This window comes from Cinclus cinclus, chromosome 6 (assembly GCF_963662255.1).
Source record: "Cinclus cinclus chromosome 6, bCinCin1.1, whole genome shotgun sequence".
Lineage (NCBI taxonomy): Eukaryota > Metazoa > Chordata > Aves > Passeriformes > Cinclidae > Cinclus > Cinclus cinclus.
In genome coordinates this window covers 57,570,419-57,590,589 of record NC_085051.1, presented here as the reverse complement: position 1 = coordinate 57,590,589, position 20,171 = coordinate 57,570,419, and the positions used below count along the sequence as shown (strand labels likewise).

General features: G+C 44.1%; 1 protein-coding gene across 1 annotated transcript in view; it reads right to left on the bottom strand.

Annotated features, from left to right (window-relative positions):
• Positions 1–19,818, bottom strand: part of RTN1 (reticulon 1) — a 116,196-nt gene extending 96,378 nt beyond the window's left edge. The window contains exon 1 of the mRNA XM_062494900.1: positions 19,629–19,818. Coding sequence (XP_062350884.1) covers positions 19,629–19,818 — 190 coding nt within the window. The remainder of the gene's footprint in view (positions 1–19,628) is intronic.
• Between the last annotated feature and the right edge of the window lie 353 nt (positions 19,819–20,171).

Below are 20,171 nucleotides of genomic sequence, written 5' to 3'. Positions count from 1 at the left end.
CAGGCAAAATAATTGCACCATGTGTTTGCAACGTACCCAATATGTTTGTGTGAATAAATGTTTTATTCAGATTATGCTAGCAAAGTTCTGATGAATTTTAAGTTACTGAAATGCAACTAAAGCCAAAGAAAGACCCTAAAAAAAATTTCTAATGCTATTCACTGCCTGAGGAGGAAGTGGTTTGCTTTAAGTGCCCCATAATGTAGAGTTTCTTTCAGTGACCCACAGGGCACCAAGGACACAGAGCAGGACAGGTATGTAACAGGAAGCTGACTCAGGGCTGGAACACAACAGCAGAGTTTGGAGCCCTCCCAGGTGTGTTCACAACACCCACATCCCCAAAATATGAGGCTCTCAGCAGGTGGTGTTGCACCTGGGGGTCCCTAAAATGTGGGAGCATCTTGTATTGAAAAGGTGATGTCCAGCTGGATGGGAGCATCCTCAAGAAACCCCCAGGTGGAAAATGGCAAAAGAACTTCTCTAAATTCCACAGAAATCACATTTTTTTGCCCCATGGGACAATGATGTTAACTATAGCCCCACTCAAATCCCAGCATTTGAATTTCAGGCTGTATGGAAGTTTGTCTCAGCATTGCACACAATGAAATGAAAAAATACCCACAATTCAACACCACTTTAATATCAGGTTTTATAAGTTTAAGACCATTGATCTGTGGAAGAAAACACAAATATTTTGTAGAGAACAGAGCAATGTGTTGTTATAGCTACTCAAGGTTACATTAAATGCATATGCTGTCTTCTAAGTGGGGAAAACAATGATGCCTCAAAGCCATAAAACAAAAGTCTAGGGATCTGTTTAAAAAATGGATTTTGTCCTTAGCTTTTCATGGTGGTTGATGGGGGAAAGTGTATGTCTGCAGCTGAAAACATCTTTGAAGTAACGAAATCTCTCAAGCAAGAACTGCACCACCAGCCACAAGCAGAAATTAAAGAAAATTATTCCAGTCAATGCCAACTCCCTACCAGCTCAACAAGATTTTACTGTGGTGGGAACATAAGCTAAACTCTTCTGATCATTAAGTGGCCAGAGTTCACCTCTCTAAATAAAATCCTTTCTGTAATAGGTTGCAACATTCCCAGACCAGCAAGTGGTAAAAGATTTGGGCATTCCCAGAACTTCAAAATCTCAGGCCAGTTAGGCTGAGTCATCAAAGGAGATAATATCAAGATTATTTTAAGCATGCACAGAGTTCTACTTGAGACCTTATTTTCCTTCTTACATACAGACTAAGATCTGTAAGTATTAAAAACATGAAAATTTGGTCTTCATATTTTATGTGAAAAATAGTGGTCCAATCAAAAAGGAAACAACCATCTGGCACCACTTCTTCCAGATGTTTTCTCAACCATTCTCCCTTTTTTCTTCCCAAACATTTGTTTTCTGCATACTCAATGAAATGTCATGATCCCCTCTTGTTTATCCATGCCTAGCTTCAAATTTCCAAGCCTGTTATTTCCTTATCCTTTTTCTTCCTTAATCTGTCATTCCTTTGGTCAGTGAATATATTCAAAAAACAACGTTGTGTTTTGGAAATAACTTGATTTTGATTATGTTTGTTGTTCAAGGGGTTGTGGCTGGCTTGGCAGTGTGTTTGAAAGGACAATTTGTCAATAATTTAAACCAACACATAGACCAAGGAATTTTGGAAATGACCATGCCACCGCAATGAATTTACAACATTCACTTGAGCTGGGAAACAATTGCCAGTATTTGGAATGGTGGGATCATAGCTGGAAGAGAAAATGACTATATTGTATCTGTGGATTCACTTTCCAAAGAGATAATCTCAATTTTGTGCTCTATAAAAAAAAATCTGTAACTTCAGCAATCAAGTAGGTCAGGTATCCTGGACTGGTGCAACTGTACTGACCTTTACAGTGAAAAAAATGAAGATCATTTTTCAATCCAGGCAGGTCATTTACTCTGTCCTACATCAGCATCAGCCTCTCCTGCTAGGCAGAAGGAAGATCACATATGTCGTGTTTTATATTCATGAAACGCAGCTTTAAATCCAATGAAAAGGTACTTCAGAGAAGGCCCTACTGAAATCTGGCGTAACTGTATGCTTTTATAGCATTTCTGGGAAACAGAAAGGGATTTTTTCCCCAAACTTAATAAACAAACTTTAATGAGAAAAATTGTAGCACTTTGCAGTGTACCATGAATGGTAAAAACTACCCATCTCCTCTATCCGGAACTAGATGACCTTTGAAGCCCCTTCCAAGCCAAACCTTTCTATGATTTTTGGAGATCTTTTGAAGACCCTGTGCTTGCCCATTAATGCTGGATGCAGGAAGAGACCCAGAGATGGGCAGAAGATGTGGCACTAGAACAGCTATATTGTAGCTGCAACACCCACTCCTGTTCTGAGGTGAGAATTACAGCCACACTCATGCCCAGGGGAAACCTAAACATACCAGAATCACAAAAAAATCCAAGATCCCAGCTTACAGCAGAGCTAAGAAATCAAATGGGTCAGCCTTTCCTGAAGAGGATTCTGACTTCACCTAATAAAATTCCCAGAGCTGGACATGTGCTGCTGTCACCCAAGTGTACCTCACAAATGAATCTTAGTGTTATTTTCTTAATTTTGTTACAGGGGAGATGATAAGGAAGTGATGAAGGGAGGGATTTAAAAGAAATGTGGATGTGGCACTTGGGGACATGAGTCAGTGGTGGCCTTGGAACAGCTGGGCTCAATGACCTTAAAAGCCTTTTCCAACCTAAATGATGCCATGATTCTATGACTATATTGTTCTATTACACACTTTATATTAGATAAATCCATGCATCATCTTTTGTTCATACTTGAGAAATTATTTTTTTTCTGGCAAAGAAATGTTTGCCAAGGCCAATGACAAATGTGTTCTGTATCAGCACTGAGAGAAAATGAGCCCTGGAACTGGCACAGAGTGTATAAGAGATGTGTTTGCTCATGCTTCCAATCAAGGATCCTCGTTAAATAATCATGTGACTCATACAAGAACCTACAATTAAGCAGCACAGCTCACACTTCTAATATTCATGAGCAGTCCACAGAGCCCAAGCATAAAGGGAATCATTTCCAAATTTGGCTCACAAGTTGGCCTCAGCCATTTTCTCACCAATATTAGCATGGTTGGGAAGAGGTGCTACATTTCTCCAAACAGTGTTCATTGGTTATTTCCTCGCCCTTTCAGAAGCATGGAAAATTTCTACTTAAAAGAATTGGCTGGAAAAATTGATTTCTATAAAACTGGACTTTTTTTTTTTTAATTTTTTAATTGAATTAAAACTGTTTCAAAGCAAATCAAAAACATTGGAACCAAGCATTAGGTATTTAACATTTCAACTCTTTTTCTCTGATGTCACTCTTATTGCTCTCACTGCTTCATCACAGGTACATAAGGGACACATTTCACTATCCCAGGTTGCTTCAAACCCAATCCATCCTGTCCTTGGACACTTCCAGGCATGGGGCAGCCACAGATTCTCTGGACAACCTGAGCCAGGGTCTCATCACTTTCACAGTGAAGAATTTCTTCTTCGTATCTAGCCTGAATCTCCCCTCTTTTAGTTTACACCTATTCCCTCTTGTCCTATCACTATCTGCCCACATAAAAAGTCACTGACCCTCTTTTATACAGGCTGGATATATACTTCCCACTAAGTTCTGGAAGGTCACAATGAGGTTACCCTGGAGTCTTCTCCAGAATGAACAACCCCAAATCTCTCAGCCTGTCTCCCCAACAGAAGTGGTCCAAGCAGTACTGGGGTTTACACTTCACTGAAACCCTGTCAGAAAACAATCAATCTCTTACTGAAGTAAACTATCCAGTTTGTCTTCACAGTCCACGTTTATAAATCAATGATGCACTTTTCCCATTTTCCCTTTACCTTTACATTTGCAACAATACTAATTAAATCACCTTAATAAGACTGTAGTTACTGTATCTTTTTCCATTTCCTCCTTCCTTGGATGCAGGCACTATGCTCTTAGTACCCAACTATCACTGCACACTTCTGTAATTTCTCTCTGCCAAGCCTGCATTTATTAAAAATCCTTGCTATTATTTTGTGTTATTAGTTTGCTGTTTGTTCAACTTATTGAATGCTAAGTTGAGGTGTGTCTGCAGGAGTCCATTCACCCACTGCCCCTTAGGAAAGCCAGGCTTTCCCTGCAAAACACATATAAACCTATTTTTCTTTTTTTAAAAATAAATAATTACCATTAAAAGACACTAAAAAAAAAAAAAAATCAGCCATTCCTACTTTTCTTTGACTTGTGGTTGAATCCTTTGAAAGAATTCCTCCTTTCAAAAGAGAAGGAAGAGAAGCTGCTAGTTTGTACCAGGTGGGAACCAAACTAAGATTGGAAAAGAATAAATTAGTGTATTTTCTGCTGCCATCCCTCACCTCATCTTATAGATTCACCAAAAACAGAGCCAGAAATACCTGAAGACCCAATTCCGTCGCTGGCCCCAGGCAGCAGCATCACTTCCCCTGCCAGCTGGGTGATGTCCCTCTGCACTGTGCCCACTCCAGCACTCGAGCTGCAGCCACCACCCACCCACACAGCAATCTGGGGTTCTCTGTCCCCCAGGTCCACATCCTCCAAACGCGTTTGCCAAAGGTTTCATCTGAATGCTGCAGCTGAAGCCACAGCCATTCCTGGAGATCAGGTTGACTCAGACTCTTTGCTTGGGCTTTCATGAGCTCAAAGCACTTCAGAGACTCCTCTTTTCTGCACCCCAGCAGCTCTGACTTTCAGCTTAAACATGCCTGGTTCTTCCAATCTTCCCTCCTACACTGTATTTCCCTGACGTTTGATCACTCTGGCCCCTCTCCTCTGGGTTTTCTGCATTGCTCCTGAGGTGTTGTGCTCCAGACTGGACACCACACTCATCCCCAGGCCATTTATTGCATCTTGCACATGAAAACCACACCACCACATCTCATTTAGCAGCAGCACAACAGCACAAGATTTTCAGCCCGTGGTGGTTTGGGTTTGGTTTGTGACCCTCAACACCCCAGTTCTTCCCTGCTGGATTAATCTGGGGTTTCCCATCCCATGGTTAGGAAACTGGGTCTTCATGCTCAGGTGCCCTGACCCTGCATAATCTCCTCCTGTTTATTCTGAATGTTTATACAGGTGCTTTTTCATGGGCTTCCTTGTAGTTTCCCAGTGCAAGATGTAGGAGCTGGGAGAGCTCAGCCAGAGTCCAAGGAGTGAACCCAGCACACGAGGCAGGTCCTGCTGTAGCACAGCACTCCTCCAGGTACTGCTCACATGCTGAAAGGCTCATCAGATCTGTCTCTGCTTTGAAGAATGGGGATTTCATGCCCTTTTAATTGACTGAAAGAAATAATTGACAAACAAAAATGCATTCAAAAGCTTTTTTTAAATGCAATTATGTTAATCGCTCCAACTGAGCACAGGGTGGCGGGGGATGGTTTTGCAGGCAAACTTTGTCTCCAGATCTTTCTGAGCACAGGAGATGTGGACCAAAGGGCATCTGCTGAATTTATAAGCTCAACCCCCATCACTACATGCCTTCATAAATTGGTGAGAAATCCATTGCTTGAGAAATCCAAACTCTTTAGAGCAGCTACTTTTTCTTTTCTTGATATCCATTTTCCCCTCCATGCTGACTTCCTCTCCTCCCTGCACTGACATTCCTGTGTAAAATTTACACAGTTTTACCCTTCTGCCTACACTGATTTTTAGTGTAGCTCATTTCTCCTGCCAGTTTCACCAAGCACCAGAAGCAAACATCCCTTTCCCTCTCAACTTTATGGTGGACAAGGTTAGAAAACAGCTTCTTTAAGTAATCTTCTCAGAAGCTGGCCTGTGCCTGGCACAGCAGAACAGTTGTAAGCAGAAATCTGAGCGAGCAATTCTGCAGATTCTTTGCTCAACATGATTTTTTTTCCTCATATCTGACACTTTGTTTCTATAACTTAAAAAGTTTGTTTCTAAAAGCCTGAGACACCTGGTACTGGAAGCAGGCAGGAGCAGAAGACTCCTGGTAAGATTTGGACTTTACCTGCTCTAGCAGCTGCTGCCATCCAGCTGAATGGGACTGAATTTGTTTGAAAACTTCTGGAACAGACCTTTCTGGGTTTTGTTTTGTTTTTTCTGGGTTTTTTGTTTTGTTTTTTTTTTTTTGGGGGGGGGGGGGGGGGGGTTTGTTTGGGTTTTTGTTTGTTTTTTGGATTTTTTGTGCCTTTTTTTTTTTCCAGAAAAGCTAAAACAAGCAGCACAGCAAATCTGAGGGAGCAGTTGTTCCAGCTCCAAGTTTAAGGTTGGGAAAGGGAACCTGATGATTCCTTAAGGCTTCACTTTGTGCTCGTGGGGAGCTGCTTTGCCTTCCTGCTCACACAGCGTGAGAAGGGGAGGGCTTTTCCCAAAGGAAAGCCTTGTACAGAGACTAAGAAGAAAGAGTTTAATTTGTTGTCTTCCCTCACTTTACTTCCCTTGCTTGGCATCAACAGGCAAGTCACATTTTTAAGTGAGTAAAGGAGCACTATATAATGATGTTGACCTGTTGGAATGAGTCCAGCAGAGAGTTGCCACAGGTCTGGAATACATCTATAAAGACAGGCTGAGACAGTTGGGGCTGCTCAGACTGGAGAAAAGAAGGCTCCAGGGAGATCTCAGAGCCCCTTCCAGTGCCTAAAGGGACTCCAAGAGAGCTGGAGAAGGACTTTAGACAAGGGTCTGTGGTGATAGGACGAGGGAGAACGGCCTTCAGCTGAAGGAGGGTGAGTTTAGGTCAGATATTATGAAGAAATTCTTTGCTGTAAGGGTGGTGATGCCCTGGCACAGGGTGCCCAGAGAAGCTGTGGCTGCCCCTGGATCCCTGGAAGTGTCCAAGGTCAGGTTGAACAGGGCTTGGAGCAACCTGGGATAGTGGAAGGTGTCCCTGCCTACAGCAGAACTGGGGGCTGGAACTGGGTGGTTTTTAAGATCCATTCCAACCCAACCCATTCTGTGATAATTATTTCGATCTAAGGACCCTGGGCTGGCTTGGGGAACACTTCATGCCTTCTTCACCACAGTGCTGGCAAAGTCATCTGCCATGAAGAGAACGTAACCTGCTTGGTGTTACAGCTCAGCAGAGATGAGATGGGCTGAGCCAGGAGGCAATTTCATTTCCAGTGACAAGAGAACCAAGGTCACAACCCTGCTGACTGCATTAAATAGATGCTCACAAACCCTACTTGCTGTTGCAGTGGCTCTCAGTTGTAATGGGTATTCTCAAACTGAGAGTAGAGTGTGTTTATGTCATTATTCTTCAGACAGAAATGTCAAGGAATAGGTCATAAATGCAGAGTTGAAATTAAGCACACTGATCACAGTGGTTTGTGTTATTCCTGACATTACCTAGAAGCCAAGCTACTGCAAAAGAAATTGTCCTGTGGGAAAATTTCATATTATTTTCAATTTTCTTTTCAGCTCAAATCAAGGGGAAACAGAAAACCATTCTATGGAAGAGAAAGCTCCACAGGAAAAATGTCTGGAAATGATGAAACATGTTGCTCCAACAAATCTACCAAAGTCAGTAGAGCTGGCAAATAACACATGATATTCCCTCAATTTTGTTGAGATGGAAGGGTGAATGCCTTTGTAAAACATAACTAAGGATCTTCAATATTAATTTAAAAGTGATAACATGCAGGAAAAAAAATAACTATCGTCAGGATCTAAGTAAAAATAATTGCCCTACTTTTTCTTTTTTTTTTCTTTTTTTTTTCAGGGGAGAGAAATGACTTTTTGGAGTCTCAGCCTGAGAGGCCCTGTAAATTGAGTCACTGGTGATGCAGCCAAAACCTCTTTGGAGAAGCCTGGCACTGCCTGGGCCTCATCAGACCCAGGTCAAGTTCAAATGCAGATCCTGGGGGCTGTTTGTAAGACCCTCCACCCTCCTGTGGATCAGATGTCCCATAAGGAAAATAGTAATAAAGGTTTCTTACACCTCCCCAGAAGGCAACCTGAGGAACAACAGCTTTGTCTTGCATTCTGTGCTTTTCACCATCTCTTGGAAAGCAAAGGGAGATGTTGGCAGAGAGCTGGCCAAGGGAAAGCAAATAGAAACACAGACATTATACAGCAAGACTCCAAGTACAAGTCATGCCAAACCCATAATTCCAGTCAATGCCAAAGACCCAAGTGGATTATGGGCAGGGAAGGTGAAAACTAGCACTCAGAAAGTGCTGGAAGATGTGGCATTTCCAAGATGTTGCTGATATGTTGAAAACTCCCCTTGCTGCTCATTTAGCACAGCTGGAACTTTGCAAAAACCAAACCTCCCCCTGTGAAATTTTGCTTGGGGTTTTTTTGGGGTTGATTTTTTTAATTTTTTTTTTCCCAAATCAGCACATCATTCTGCAGCAGAGTTTTCTTCCATTGGATGGGAGGGAGGTGTCAGGAGTTACCATCCAGCTGTGATGGCACCTTGTAGGAACAGTCAGAAGAAATTCCTGAAATCCTTATTGCTGAAGCTCAGGCTTTGGCCAGTGTCTCAGAGGAGCTGTGTCTGCTCTCTGACAGCTGCAGGCAGTTGTCTGCAGGCTGAGGTGGGAAAACATGCACCAGATTCTATGCAGATGTCAGACAAAGGGAACAAGTAGTAGAAAAGGGAGAGACTGAAGCTACACTCCTGGGATCAATTCACAGAACCATGTAGAAAATTGTTCACCCAGTGCAGATCACATCAGAAATTATCTTGATGAAAAAGAAAAAAAAAAAAAAAAAAAGCCATTCTCTGCATCTTCCTAGTCTTTAGGGTACAATCAGGGCACATCTTCAGCATTGCTATTAGCATTCCTCCACCAAAGAAATCCCAGCAAAGCACTGAGCTCTCATTTTCAAAGATGATGCTGGAAAGCTTCCCAGATTATATATTTTCCTCTTTAATTTATACCTCTGAGGATAATGCTAATCAAGGATGCAGCAAAAGTGGTGAGACATCCCCGTACCCAGGCTGATTTATTAACAGTGGTTGCATTATTCTTACTTGGAAAACGACGTTAGCATCCCAGTCTTCCATTAAAAAAGATCCTGCTTGGTGGTAGGTTATCAAATACAAGCTGACAATGTACTTGCACAGCAGATATGCATAAGTGCATTGCACAGTATGATTCATCTGCAAAATATCCAGCATGCTAGAAGATCAATTTAAAGTAGGTTAGAAGAACGATTCATTAAAAAGCAACAGCAGAGAGAGGGGGAAATAAAGAAGCCCAAACTCAAAAATCTCCTCCTGGATATGGTACATTTACTTCTCCGTCCTTGTTCAGCCCCTTCTCCTCACTTTTGAATAGAGTTTGGATGGCACAGAGAGGGACAAGCATGTAAAAATACATGTGGTTAGACAAATATTACAAATGCCATCTTCAAGGCCTGGCAGATCTACCAAATATTCCAGGGATTATACATGGTCTGCTTAGCACGTTCAAAGTGGAAGGAGATTGCATATATTTCACACAGCATTAATCCCTAAGCTTTGTCTCCTCAGCTCTGACCTGAACTTCTACTGCACAGCACTGAATTATAAAGGCTAATGTCAAAAGGACTTTGAGGAGGGGGGGGGAAGAAAAAAAATCCCAAAATGGCAACTGGCTTTTACTATGATAACTGCTCAGATAATCCTCCATAATCTCCAGCAGTATTTTTTGGGGTAGGGGAAAAAAGAAAAAAAAAAAAAAAAAACACAACAGAAAAAATGTACATGACATGGCAATTCTAAAATAGAATAAAGAATTTTGCAGGCTGGAATTAGTGCTTTTGAATTGGAATTTATGCATATTTGGAATAAATGTCTTCCTATAAAAGCAAAAGTAGTGTTCTAAACACTGCTGCCAGCCAAATAAGGAGAAACATGAATTGATCTGAGAATATTTTGAAAATATATGCACTTATTTCTAAGATTTCACTATTTTTATTACTACAGTTTTTATCTATGTATCTCTTGTGGAAAGGGTTTTTTTGTCTGATGACAAATTTCTAAAAAAAAATTAAATTTCAGGAAATTTAGTCCTTTCTCCTAGCAGCAGAGGTGGGTATGCATTTTCATAGGCAGAGTTCCTATTTCATCCATGGAAAAGTAATCCAGGTTTTACTTAATGACTCCACATCTGTCCAGGCAATCAATTAATTGCTTGTTTGACTTTTCAGTCCTGTGTGCAATGTACCCTCATTAAACACTCACAGACCTTTTTACTTTAAAAAACAGATACCACCTAAAACACTAAGAATCTCCAAAAATCCTCTCTTGCAAGCAACAAAGATGCCTCTTACGAGCCAATTTACTATAAGAATTTCTTAGTTAAAGTGATAAACATAGCTATTGCCCAGAGGTTCCAAACCCATTTTATTTTATTTTATTTTATTTTATTTTATTTTATTTTATTTTTTTCCCATAAACAGTGTGTTCAGAGGAGGTGATTCCTCTGGGATTTTAACTCTCACACATCATCTTGGAATTTCACCTTTGGGCCCAACATCTTTCCTACAAACTAATTATAGTCTGAGAATCACAAATTATAAACAGAGACTTTCAGGACAACCAAGAAATTCTGAGGAATCAATTCTACATTCCACTCCAGTGATAATTTGCTAGAACAGTACAGAAATCAGCAACTACATAAATGCTGCATTATGTCTTTTTTTTAAAAGAACAGCAAAAGCTGCAAAAGAGAGGAATCAGCCTCAGCTTTAGGTTAGCCCTACATCAAAAGCAGCTGTCTCAATTAAAATTTAGTGCACAGCAATATTGCAGTTTAGAGCATTTGCTCAATGGTGTTTACCAAAGCTATAAACCTTTGCAATAAAAGAAAAGTACCAAAAAAACCCCAACCCAGCAAACTGACAAACACGCTACATCCTTAGATAGAGATGAGCACTACACAGGAGATGAAAAAAAACTGCAATACACATTTTTGTAACTTTTATAAGGAGTGGGAGAAGACATTTCCCGTTGTACTAAAATGAGTTCTGCAAATAAGAAACGATTGCTGCTGATATCACACAGCTCCACCTGCACGGGGCACATCAGCTTCCAGTTCAGCTGAAGTGCACATTTCATTTCCAGCATGTTGCATCGTGCTTCAGCGCTGAAGTCAACAGGAATGAAAATATCTTGACATGCAAAACATCTCCTATGCTCATGAGCAGCAAGCGCATCTCTTTTGCCCCTGAGTTAAGGACGTCAAGGGAAAGACCCACCTAAGACTGACTGGAATTCAGACCCCTCCATGCTCCAGCACAGAGCTGGTAACTGTGAAACCTCATTCCCCCTGCCACAAAGCGCATGGAATGCTGCTCCACAGATCAGAGCAGAGATGAGACACTGATCCCCAGCTCTGCTGGCTGCAGGTTTGCACCTCCCAGCCCTGCCATGGCCTCGGTGCCTCCCACAGGGAGAGGGATGCAGCTGACCTGGATACAGGTGAACGCTTGAATGCTGGGGGCAGATTTAGAGCAACCTTCAGGTTGTGCTCAGGATCCAGCCTTTTGGCCTTTAATGCCCTGGAGCTTGGCATTAAAACAATTTCCAAGCAGAGCTGCTCTGCTGGTTACGTGTGCACCAAAGCCTGTCTGGGATGAGGGAGTCCCCACCTTCCTGACATGAAAAATGATGTTTGTTGGGGGGAGGCCCCTACTTAGGGGATGGACTAGGCCTGTGAATGGCAGAATTCTCCTGCTGATCACAACCCTTAAATGCAGTCTGCCCCTCCAACAGTTCTTTCACAGGTGCCCCTGAGTGTTTTGGGAGCTGTGTGGAGGGGCCCGGGCTCAGCAGAACATCAGCATGAGCTCAGATGGCTCAGGCTGTCTGCAGCCCTTCTCTGCACAGCTGCGCTGCACAGCCTGCCCAGGGTGAGGATTTTTGTTTGATCATGCAGCCAGTGACTAATGCAGTGCAGGGAAAGCTGAGGATGTCATTTGGATCTGTAACTCCTGCATTTGTGGCTTTGAAATGTCCATGGAGGCTCTGATGGGGTGAGGGATGGTACCCAGGGCTGCGTTTGGGATACAAATCCCTGGCCAGACTTGGTGTTTCCTCCTTCTCAGCCACAGGGCTCACCCAGGGGCACCCACATGTGCACCCAAGACATGGACTGATAATCTGGACATTAAAAAAAAAAAAAAACAAAAAAAACCAACCCTCAGAGAAGAGAAGCACAAGATCCTGATGGACTGGAAGCAGGAAAATTTCCAGCCTGAGAAGGCTGCTCCATGCATTTGCTTTTCACTGGCCACAGTTAATAAAGTCCCTTCAATGTCTTTAAAGCTACAGGCAATAAATCAGCTGCAGTTAATAAATTCAACGCTGCTGAAAACTAAGACATAACTCATGTCCTGAATGGCACAGAAAAGCCTCGAGCTGACAGAACTCTGCAGGTCTGCAGAGTCACCCCAGTGCAGAAAGCATCTTCCCTTCTCCACCATCTCCTGCACCCAGGCAAACATCCCACTGCAGCACTGCATCCAGGATGGGAGCCACTGCTGTGTGAGGGAGATGCTGGGAATGCTGCAGCTGTTAATGGCAATTGTGTTGAAATCACCTCTGAAGAACCAGCTCCCTTTTCTCATACATGATCTCATGATAGCAGGAGGCTGTATCAAGGGCAGGCGACTCACAACAGCAGTGAAAGAAATATGCAAATAACTCTTTTATCAGCTGTTATTTAAACAAAGATGGGAAAGCCCACTCTTAAGGAATATTAAAGTACAATGCTGATGTTGATGAGGTAACACCTCAATATTTGAAAGTGACAGGCTTATGAAGGATGTAGTCATTTCTAACAATTTTTATTCTCACATAGACGCACACAATAGATCAAAATAAACAACAGCAACACGATTATGATTTTCATTCTGAGTTTTCAATCTCTTTAAAGGTTAATTTTCACAGTGCTGTAATGAGATGGGTAACTACTGCTGCTTCCATTTTACATGCAGGTGTCTGGAAGCAGTCTGGTCTAATGGGTAATAAAGCCAATTTATACATGATTTATCTTCTACCTCATTTATCCCTAACTTAAACAAAACATGCTCACCTTTATGCATGTGCTTAAGACCATCCTAATTTTAATAGCAGTTAAGAATGCGCTTATATTCAATAAAATCAGAATCTTAAGTACTTCAGTGAAACAAGGAAGACTGAATAAGGTGATTAAGGTCCTCTCTATTTCAAGCCTTGTCTTGCAGGTGAGTGCCAAGAATTTATTCTCACCATTGAAGGTACAAGGTTTCTTGGAGGAATATACTGACCATAAATCAGAAATGTCTCAATAAACCAGAACACTAAATGTGAGGTGTACTCCTGAGTGCTGAATCATGCCAACTTTACAGCTTCTCCTAAATTAGAAAACTAATTACAAATAATGCTTCATTATTTGAAATATGGTTTGCTATGTGGAGGCCACCTTCTCTTTTGGAAAAAAACAACCAAACAACAAACAACCCAAGGAAAACAAGAACCCCCAGAATTCTGCAAGCAGTCCTGATTTAGAAGTAAGAGACTAGCATATGAAGAAGATATAAATGCTACATTAAAAATGAAAAATCTCTGTGCATACTTGGCCCATTTTACAGGTGCCAGCTACTAAGGAGGGAGAGTGAGGGAAACTCCTAGGAAGTCACCCATTTAAAAAATTCCATTCTCTGTTGGTGATGTGGATCTGCAGCACAACTCCTTGGTTGTTTCAGGAACTTTGAGCTGGAACACTTAAATAAAAATAATTAGGTCTCGGGGCCAACTCAGGCCTCAGGACTGACAGCAGTGCCTAACTCTAATCCTGAGCATCCTGGGCAAATCCAGGGCATGCAGTTGGGCCAAGATCCCTTCTTGGCATGACCTGTGGGTTCTGCCCAAACTTTCCTGGGAGGATTGAAACAGAGACAACATGCAGGCATTTCCTGGGGTTGTGATACCTGCACAGAACAGGTTTTTTGGTAAAAATAAGGCATAAGACACGGCATTGAGTGGCATTTCCAGAGCTGAAGAAAGAAGGAGACAGATGTGCCTCCTGGGAACTTTGTACCAGTGAGAGATAATGAACCACCCAGCCCAGGGGAGTTTCACAGCCCAGAAAATACTGCAACTCACAAAACCCAACACTTGCAGTAACTGGGACATGCAAAGCCTCTCCCCTCCACGCCGTTCCCCTCCTACCCAAACTCTCCCCCTCAGTTCCTGGCCTATAAATAAAACGTTTCATTACTGAGTGATGAAGATTAAAGTCAGGCAGGTGAGTCACCCTCCCTGGTACTACTTCGTTCTTTCATCTGCCTCATCCTCTTCCTCAACCCAGTTGCAGCCCTGAAGGCTGCAGAAAATTCATCAGTGTGGCAATAAAAGCAGACAGAACTGTCTGCATCCATGTGAGGAACAGGGAAAAGCCAGCTGCATTTTGATCTGTATGGAGTTGAGAACTGCACTGCCACACAGATTTTATACCAGGAGTTTTAGGCACCTCTGAGAGCACCCCAAATGCAGAGCATTTCTGGAGAAGCCCAACAGTCATTGCTCTGACTTTACCCAAGTGAGAATGAAGGATCATACTTCAACAGGACTTTTTTTTTTTTTTATGGCTAACTGTGGACTCAGGCTACTTTTTCAAGCTTCATGAGGATTACCAGAACAGAGAAGAAATCTGCTTTGTTTCTGTCCTGCTGCAAAATCTGCTTGCACTAACAAAACACCAGGGAAGGGGGAGAACATCCACCAGATGATCCCTGTCCCCTTCACTCACAGCAGCAGATCAGAAGTTTTGAGTGGCTAATCCAGACAGCGGAGAAAAACAAAATTCAGCTCTCTAAATCAGGAAGGACTAAAATGATGATAGTAGAATTGGTATGAATATATACTACTCCAAAGTGAGATTAAATCTGGCCCCAGGTGGTTCAATCTGAGCAGGATTGCCTGGCAGTTCAGGACATATTTCCAAACACCTGCTGAGGCTCCCCTGTGTCATGCTTAGGTCAGTGAATCCACCATACCAAGACTTTTCTACAGCAACTTGAAAAAATAGGGTTTGGATCTTGGTCTTTCCAGTGCGGGGGCTTTGAGCAGCACATTGCTATGGATGCTTGGGCAGAGGGAGATCCTCCTGAAGCAACACCTGGGAAGGGGTGGCAAGGCCACAAAGAGACACTTGTCTTGGGGATCTGCTGCATTTATCCATGAGCTGACATCCCGAAAAGTATCAGTGCCAAGCCCAAGCAGTGCAGACATTCATGTCCATGCCTACTTCTCTCCACCCAGGTGAACAATGGGACTCTCAGCCTGTCTGAAAACCATCAGAAATCTCTTTCATGCTGAGGTGCAAAGCTGCCAGTGACTGGAGAGAAACCATAAACTGAGATTCACTGGTGCAGCATTATCAATGCAAAGTCAGGCTTACGGCAGGAGCACATCACTGCAGTCCCCTACAGGCAGAGGGTTGGGTTAGCTCATGGTGAGAACACAGCACATATCTTCAAACCCAGCCTCTACAAAACAGGTGAATTAGAAAGGGTTTTTAAAAAGGTCTTTACTTAAAGCACTGACATTAGAGATTGTCCTCATCACAGAGCAGTGGGAGCCAGCACCCCTCACGGTCTTCTGTGTTATATCTGCACCTATCAGAGCATGAAACACTCCTGGGGTTTGGCCTCCCACTGCTCCTCAGCAGGCAGAGCCTGTTCCTCAACTCATCTGCCTCATCCAAGCAGCTTTGAGTCCCTCCATCCTTCACTGGCACACACCAAATGGGCGCTGTTATTCCCACAAGCACGGGGCTTCCACACCACTGAGGCACCCCAGGGGATCCCAGCCAACCCCCAGATGCTGCTCCAGAAGAGTTCCCACAGGCCATATTCACCATCCCATTGTGTCCCCGTGGACATGTCCCAGTTATTAATGCCATCCCCTGTGGCACTGGCCTCCTCCCCTTTGGGCAGCTGGACCCCACGTGCCTTTGGAGGCAGCTGGAATTGGGCCAGGATTGCCAGGGATGTCCTGAATGCTGTGGCCTGTGGAGTGAACGTGAGCTGGCAGCTCTCTCAATCTCAACTGCATGGACATGGGGGCATAACACCACTGACTATATCACCCTACAGATACAGACAGGCTGCATGAAATCTCCCAGATCCTTACACAGGAATCACCATTTGTATGAGTTCCTGCCCTTTCCCTGCTATTTTTCCCTGAAGAACACATCCAGCATGGAGATACAGTCCATTCTTCCATTTTGCCATTTCTCTGGAGGAAACCATATGTATTTATCCTGGGGAATGCCTGTTAGCCTGTGTAATATTTTTGGAAATAATTCCTGTCAAGGGATTTTAATCACTGTTGGTGCATAAAAATAAAATAACAGAATCTGTGACCAGATGGTGTGTTGGGTGACATGGGGCTCTCTTCACCAACATGTAACTCCTCACCAGCCCTTCAGGACCACTTCGCTCATCAATCTTTGCAAGAGTAGCCTGCAAGGTCCTCTCACCCTGAACCAAATTATATTTTGGGAAGGAGGAAGACTCTGCATTTGAGGAAGAGAGACATTTTCAGCAAAATTCAGGGGCCAAAGATAAAAGCAAGAGAAACGGCTTTATCCCTGCCCAGAAGCTACTGGAGTTTATCTTCATTGGAGCCTTGCAAGAGAAGATGCTGATGTGGGATCTGCAGCTCCCTGTTGCCCTGACTTTGCTTGAGAAATCTCTGAGCTTTCCACTCCTCGTGGGAATTTTTTTCTGCAGTCTCAATCACTGCCGATTTTGGTTGATCCAAAGAATGGCAAGTGAAATCCATTGCTTTTCATCATTCAGAAACCACTCACCAGGTTTTGACACAAAGCCAGCTTGGCTCAAAGCCGGGCCCACGGCCAGCTTGAAAATATTCCTGAACCTTTCAACAATCCCTGGCTGGTTTTCAAACTTAAAACAAAAGCCAAGATCAGGGAAAGTTTGCAAATTTTTAGGTTGTATAAGAAAATATCTGCATGACCTGTGATAAATTCCCCCCATTTGTTTTCCGTTCTTTTCACTCTGACAGAATCTCCCAAACCCCAAACCCTGCTCTTGCCTCGGAGAGTATAACCATGGTTTTCACAAAAAAAGAAAAAAAAAAAAGAAGAAGAAGAAAAAAAAAAAAGACTGGTCTGACAGGTGTGGAGGGAGATACAAGATGTGCTGGGAAAGCTACCTGAAAATTATTCTGTCCAGTTCACTCTTGCTTGGATGGATTGCTCCTTGTCTAAAGTGTCCCCAGATGGCCCGTTTTGTCAGGAGTGTTTGAGTTTACAGCAGGCTATGGCAGTGCTGTAAAAAAAGCTGGAGCTGTGTATCTCCTGCTGGGTTTGTTCCTATGGCTTAGGAATAGGCAGGAATCTCTTTCTGAGCAGGAAAAAATAAAGAGTTTTCAGAAAAGCTTGACAGTTTCAGATATTCAACAGTATGACAGCCTTCTTATTCAGAAACTTATGAATACTTAGTCACACAGAGAGAACAAGGAAATTATTTACTTCCCCCGGTGAAGGGGGTGGGAGTCGTGGCTCTCTAGGTAGTGTGGAACAGAAATACAGCTGCTGCAGCCACAAACTGAGCGAGACTGCGTGCACAGGGCTGCACTGCTTGGGATGCTGCTCTGTCTGCCATGCTCGGCCAGACACGCACACAGCCACACAACAGCTCTTTATTGAACAGGGAAAACAAAATGGGAAATGTTTAAAGCACGTTACTGCTCTTACGGTACTGCTGATTTGACAGGCTGACGGTCCACAGCCAGCAAACACCAAAAAAAGGTCTCTATCACTCACTTTGCCTCCACCTTGCCACAGTTTGACACAAGCAAACACACCTAAAGCCCCTTTGCAGAGGATTCCAAAAGCTGAAAATTTTCTTTGCATCTCTTTTTCTTTCTTTCTTTCTTCTTCCTTTCCTTTTTTCTTTTTTCTTTCTTCTTTTCCTTTTCTTTCTATCTGTCTATTCTGCATTCTCTAAGTGTAAATCTACAGATATGTCAAGCTTGAAGAAGCCTTCATTAAATGTAAGCAGTTTCACAGTGATTCCATTTAATGGTGGTTTACACAGTTTAAGAGACCACCCCTCTTTGTTCTGTATGCCAAGATTCAGCATGGCCATATTTTTATCCATCGGTGAACAAAAACGCTCACAAGATTCTTTTTCCCCCTTCTTTGTGTCATTATATGGTTGTGGCAGCCCTACCTGGAGATCCCAATCCTGCCTCTCTTCACACACTCAAGCAGCCTGACATTCCCAGCCCTCTGCCTCCAGTAGAAAGTCACGTTTCACACCCCAACACTCAGCTCAGTGAACGAGCAGCACATCAGCAGATGAGCTGCCTGCCCAGAGCTACAAAACAGCAAAACATTTCCCACATCAGCCGGGGGGTGTTAGGTCCTGTTTTAGCCCTGAACTCGGTCACATCAAGCAGACAGGCAGGCACCAGGGAAACATCCAAGGCGGGGGCACACACGGGCACCGACGCACACCCAGACCCTGCGAAACCACGCGAGTGGGTATGAGCAGAACAGCACACACAGCCACACAGACTGTGCTGTTCCTGGCCAGCTACTCTTTGTGCTGATTGACTGGAGGGGATTAGAAAGGACTCAGCCCAAAAACGCAGTTCCTAATGCTCCTGCAGCTATTGCATAACAGAGATCGATTCCTGTCCCGAGCCCTGACCCTCAACTTACTCAAGACAAGTTTAATGCTTCAGGGTCTGTAGTGGAAACATCTACTTGCCAGTGACATGGGATGCATCAGCTCCCCCAGGGCTGGGGTTTCTGGCTGTTTGGGTTCTCTGACAGACAACAACAGGAAAGAAAGCAGGGAACTGTCACCAAGAAGGAAAGAGAGTGTTTTTTCCCCAAACATTTCTACCGGAAGCTATGGGGTTCATTAACCGATATGCACCTGCTATTAATACACCTACTAAAAGAAAGAAACCCTAAACCAAGGGAAACTGAACACATCCCAAAAATAAACTGAAAATCAACGAACCTGCAGACCCTCAACTGAATGCACCTGAAGTCGAACACACCTCAGTGTTCAAGAGGTGGAAAACACAGCACGCAAGAAGTCCACAAATAAATGAACAAGTCCCAAAAGCATGCACAACATGCACAAACACTTCAGAATAGGCACTCCATTAAAAGCTGTGTGTTGAAATAACATGAGGGGCCATGCAGGAATTCCAGGTACACGGGGAATAACTGAAGTAACTCCGTTGAGATCTGTCACTCCGGATGTGAACAGGTGTATGACAAATGAGGACAGACCCACATCAAGTCAGGCGAAATCAAATGCCTTTCAGCGTTCGCCTGAAATCTGGTTGTCTTGTGCCTAACAAACTGCAAAGAGCTTTAGGGAACTTGGCTGGCTCCCGCGGCCCCCCTCCCCCACATCAGCAAAAAATAACTATTTGCAAAGGCCGCAATTCCTCGTTATTTTCTCTTTCCCTACACGCGCTCGCTGACTCGCTAGCAATGTTTCCAAGCAGCCAGGCTGGGAGAAAAACAGAAGAAGCGTCAGGAACGAGACAACCGGGGAGATGCTGCTGCCGGGGCCCCCTTTGTTGAGCATCCCTGGGTACCCCTCGCCTTTTACCTGGGGATGCAGTCGCCATGGTAACGGGCGGGTGTTCCCCGGCGGAGCCGAACCCCAACTGTTCCCGCTGCTGAGCCCCATCTCCATCCCGCAGCGGAGCCCCAGTCTCGTACTGGTCCGCCCCGTCCGCAGCCCAGTGCACCCCAGTGCCCGCCAGCAGCAGGTCCTGGGGGTCCGGCGGGGCTGACATGCTGCCTGCGAGGCGGCCGCTGATCTCCGGCTCTCGGGATGCAGCGGGGGCCACGGGAGGGGCTGCGGTGGCCGCCGGGCTGGCTGATGCTGCGGCCGCGCTGGGGTCTGGCCGGCTGCGGGGAGCGGGAGCCGCCGCCGCTGTATCTCCGCTAGCGCTTATTACGCAGGTGAAAATGGCTTGTTAGTCGGAGCCTTCCAGCCCTTGCGTCACCCTGTGGCTGGCATATCACAGGGCAGGAATCCGCCGGCCGGGCTGCTGCTGCTCTCCCCCGTTTAGCTGCTTCAGCAGGGTAGGCATCGGCTGGTGCGGGGAAGGGAAGCAATGCCCCCTTGCAGGCAGGCACACGCCTC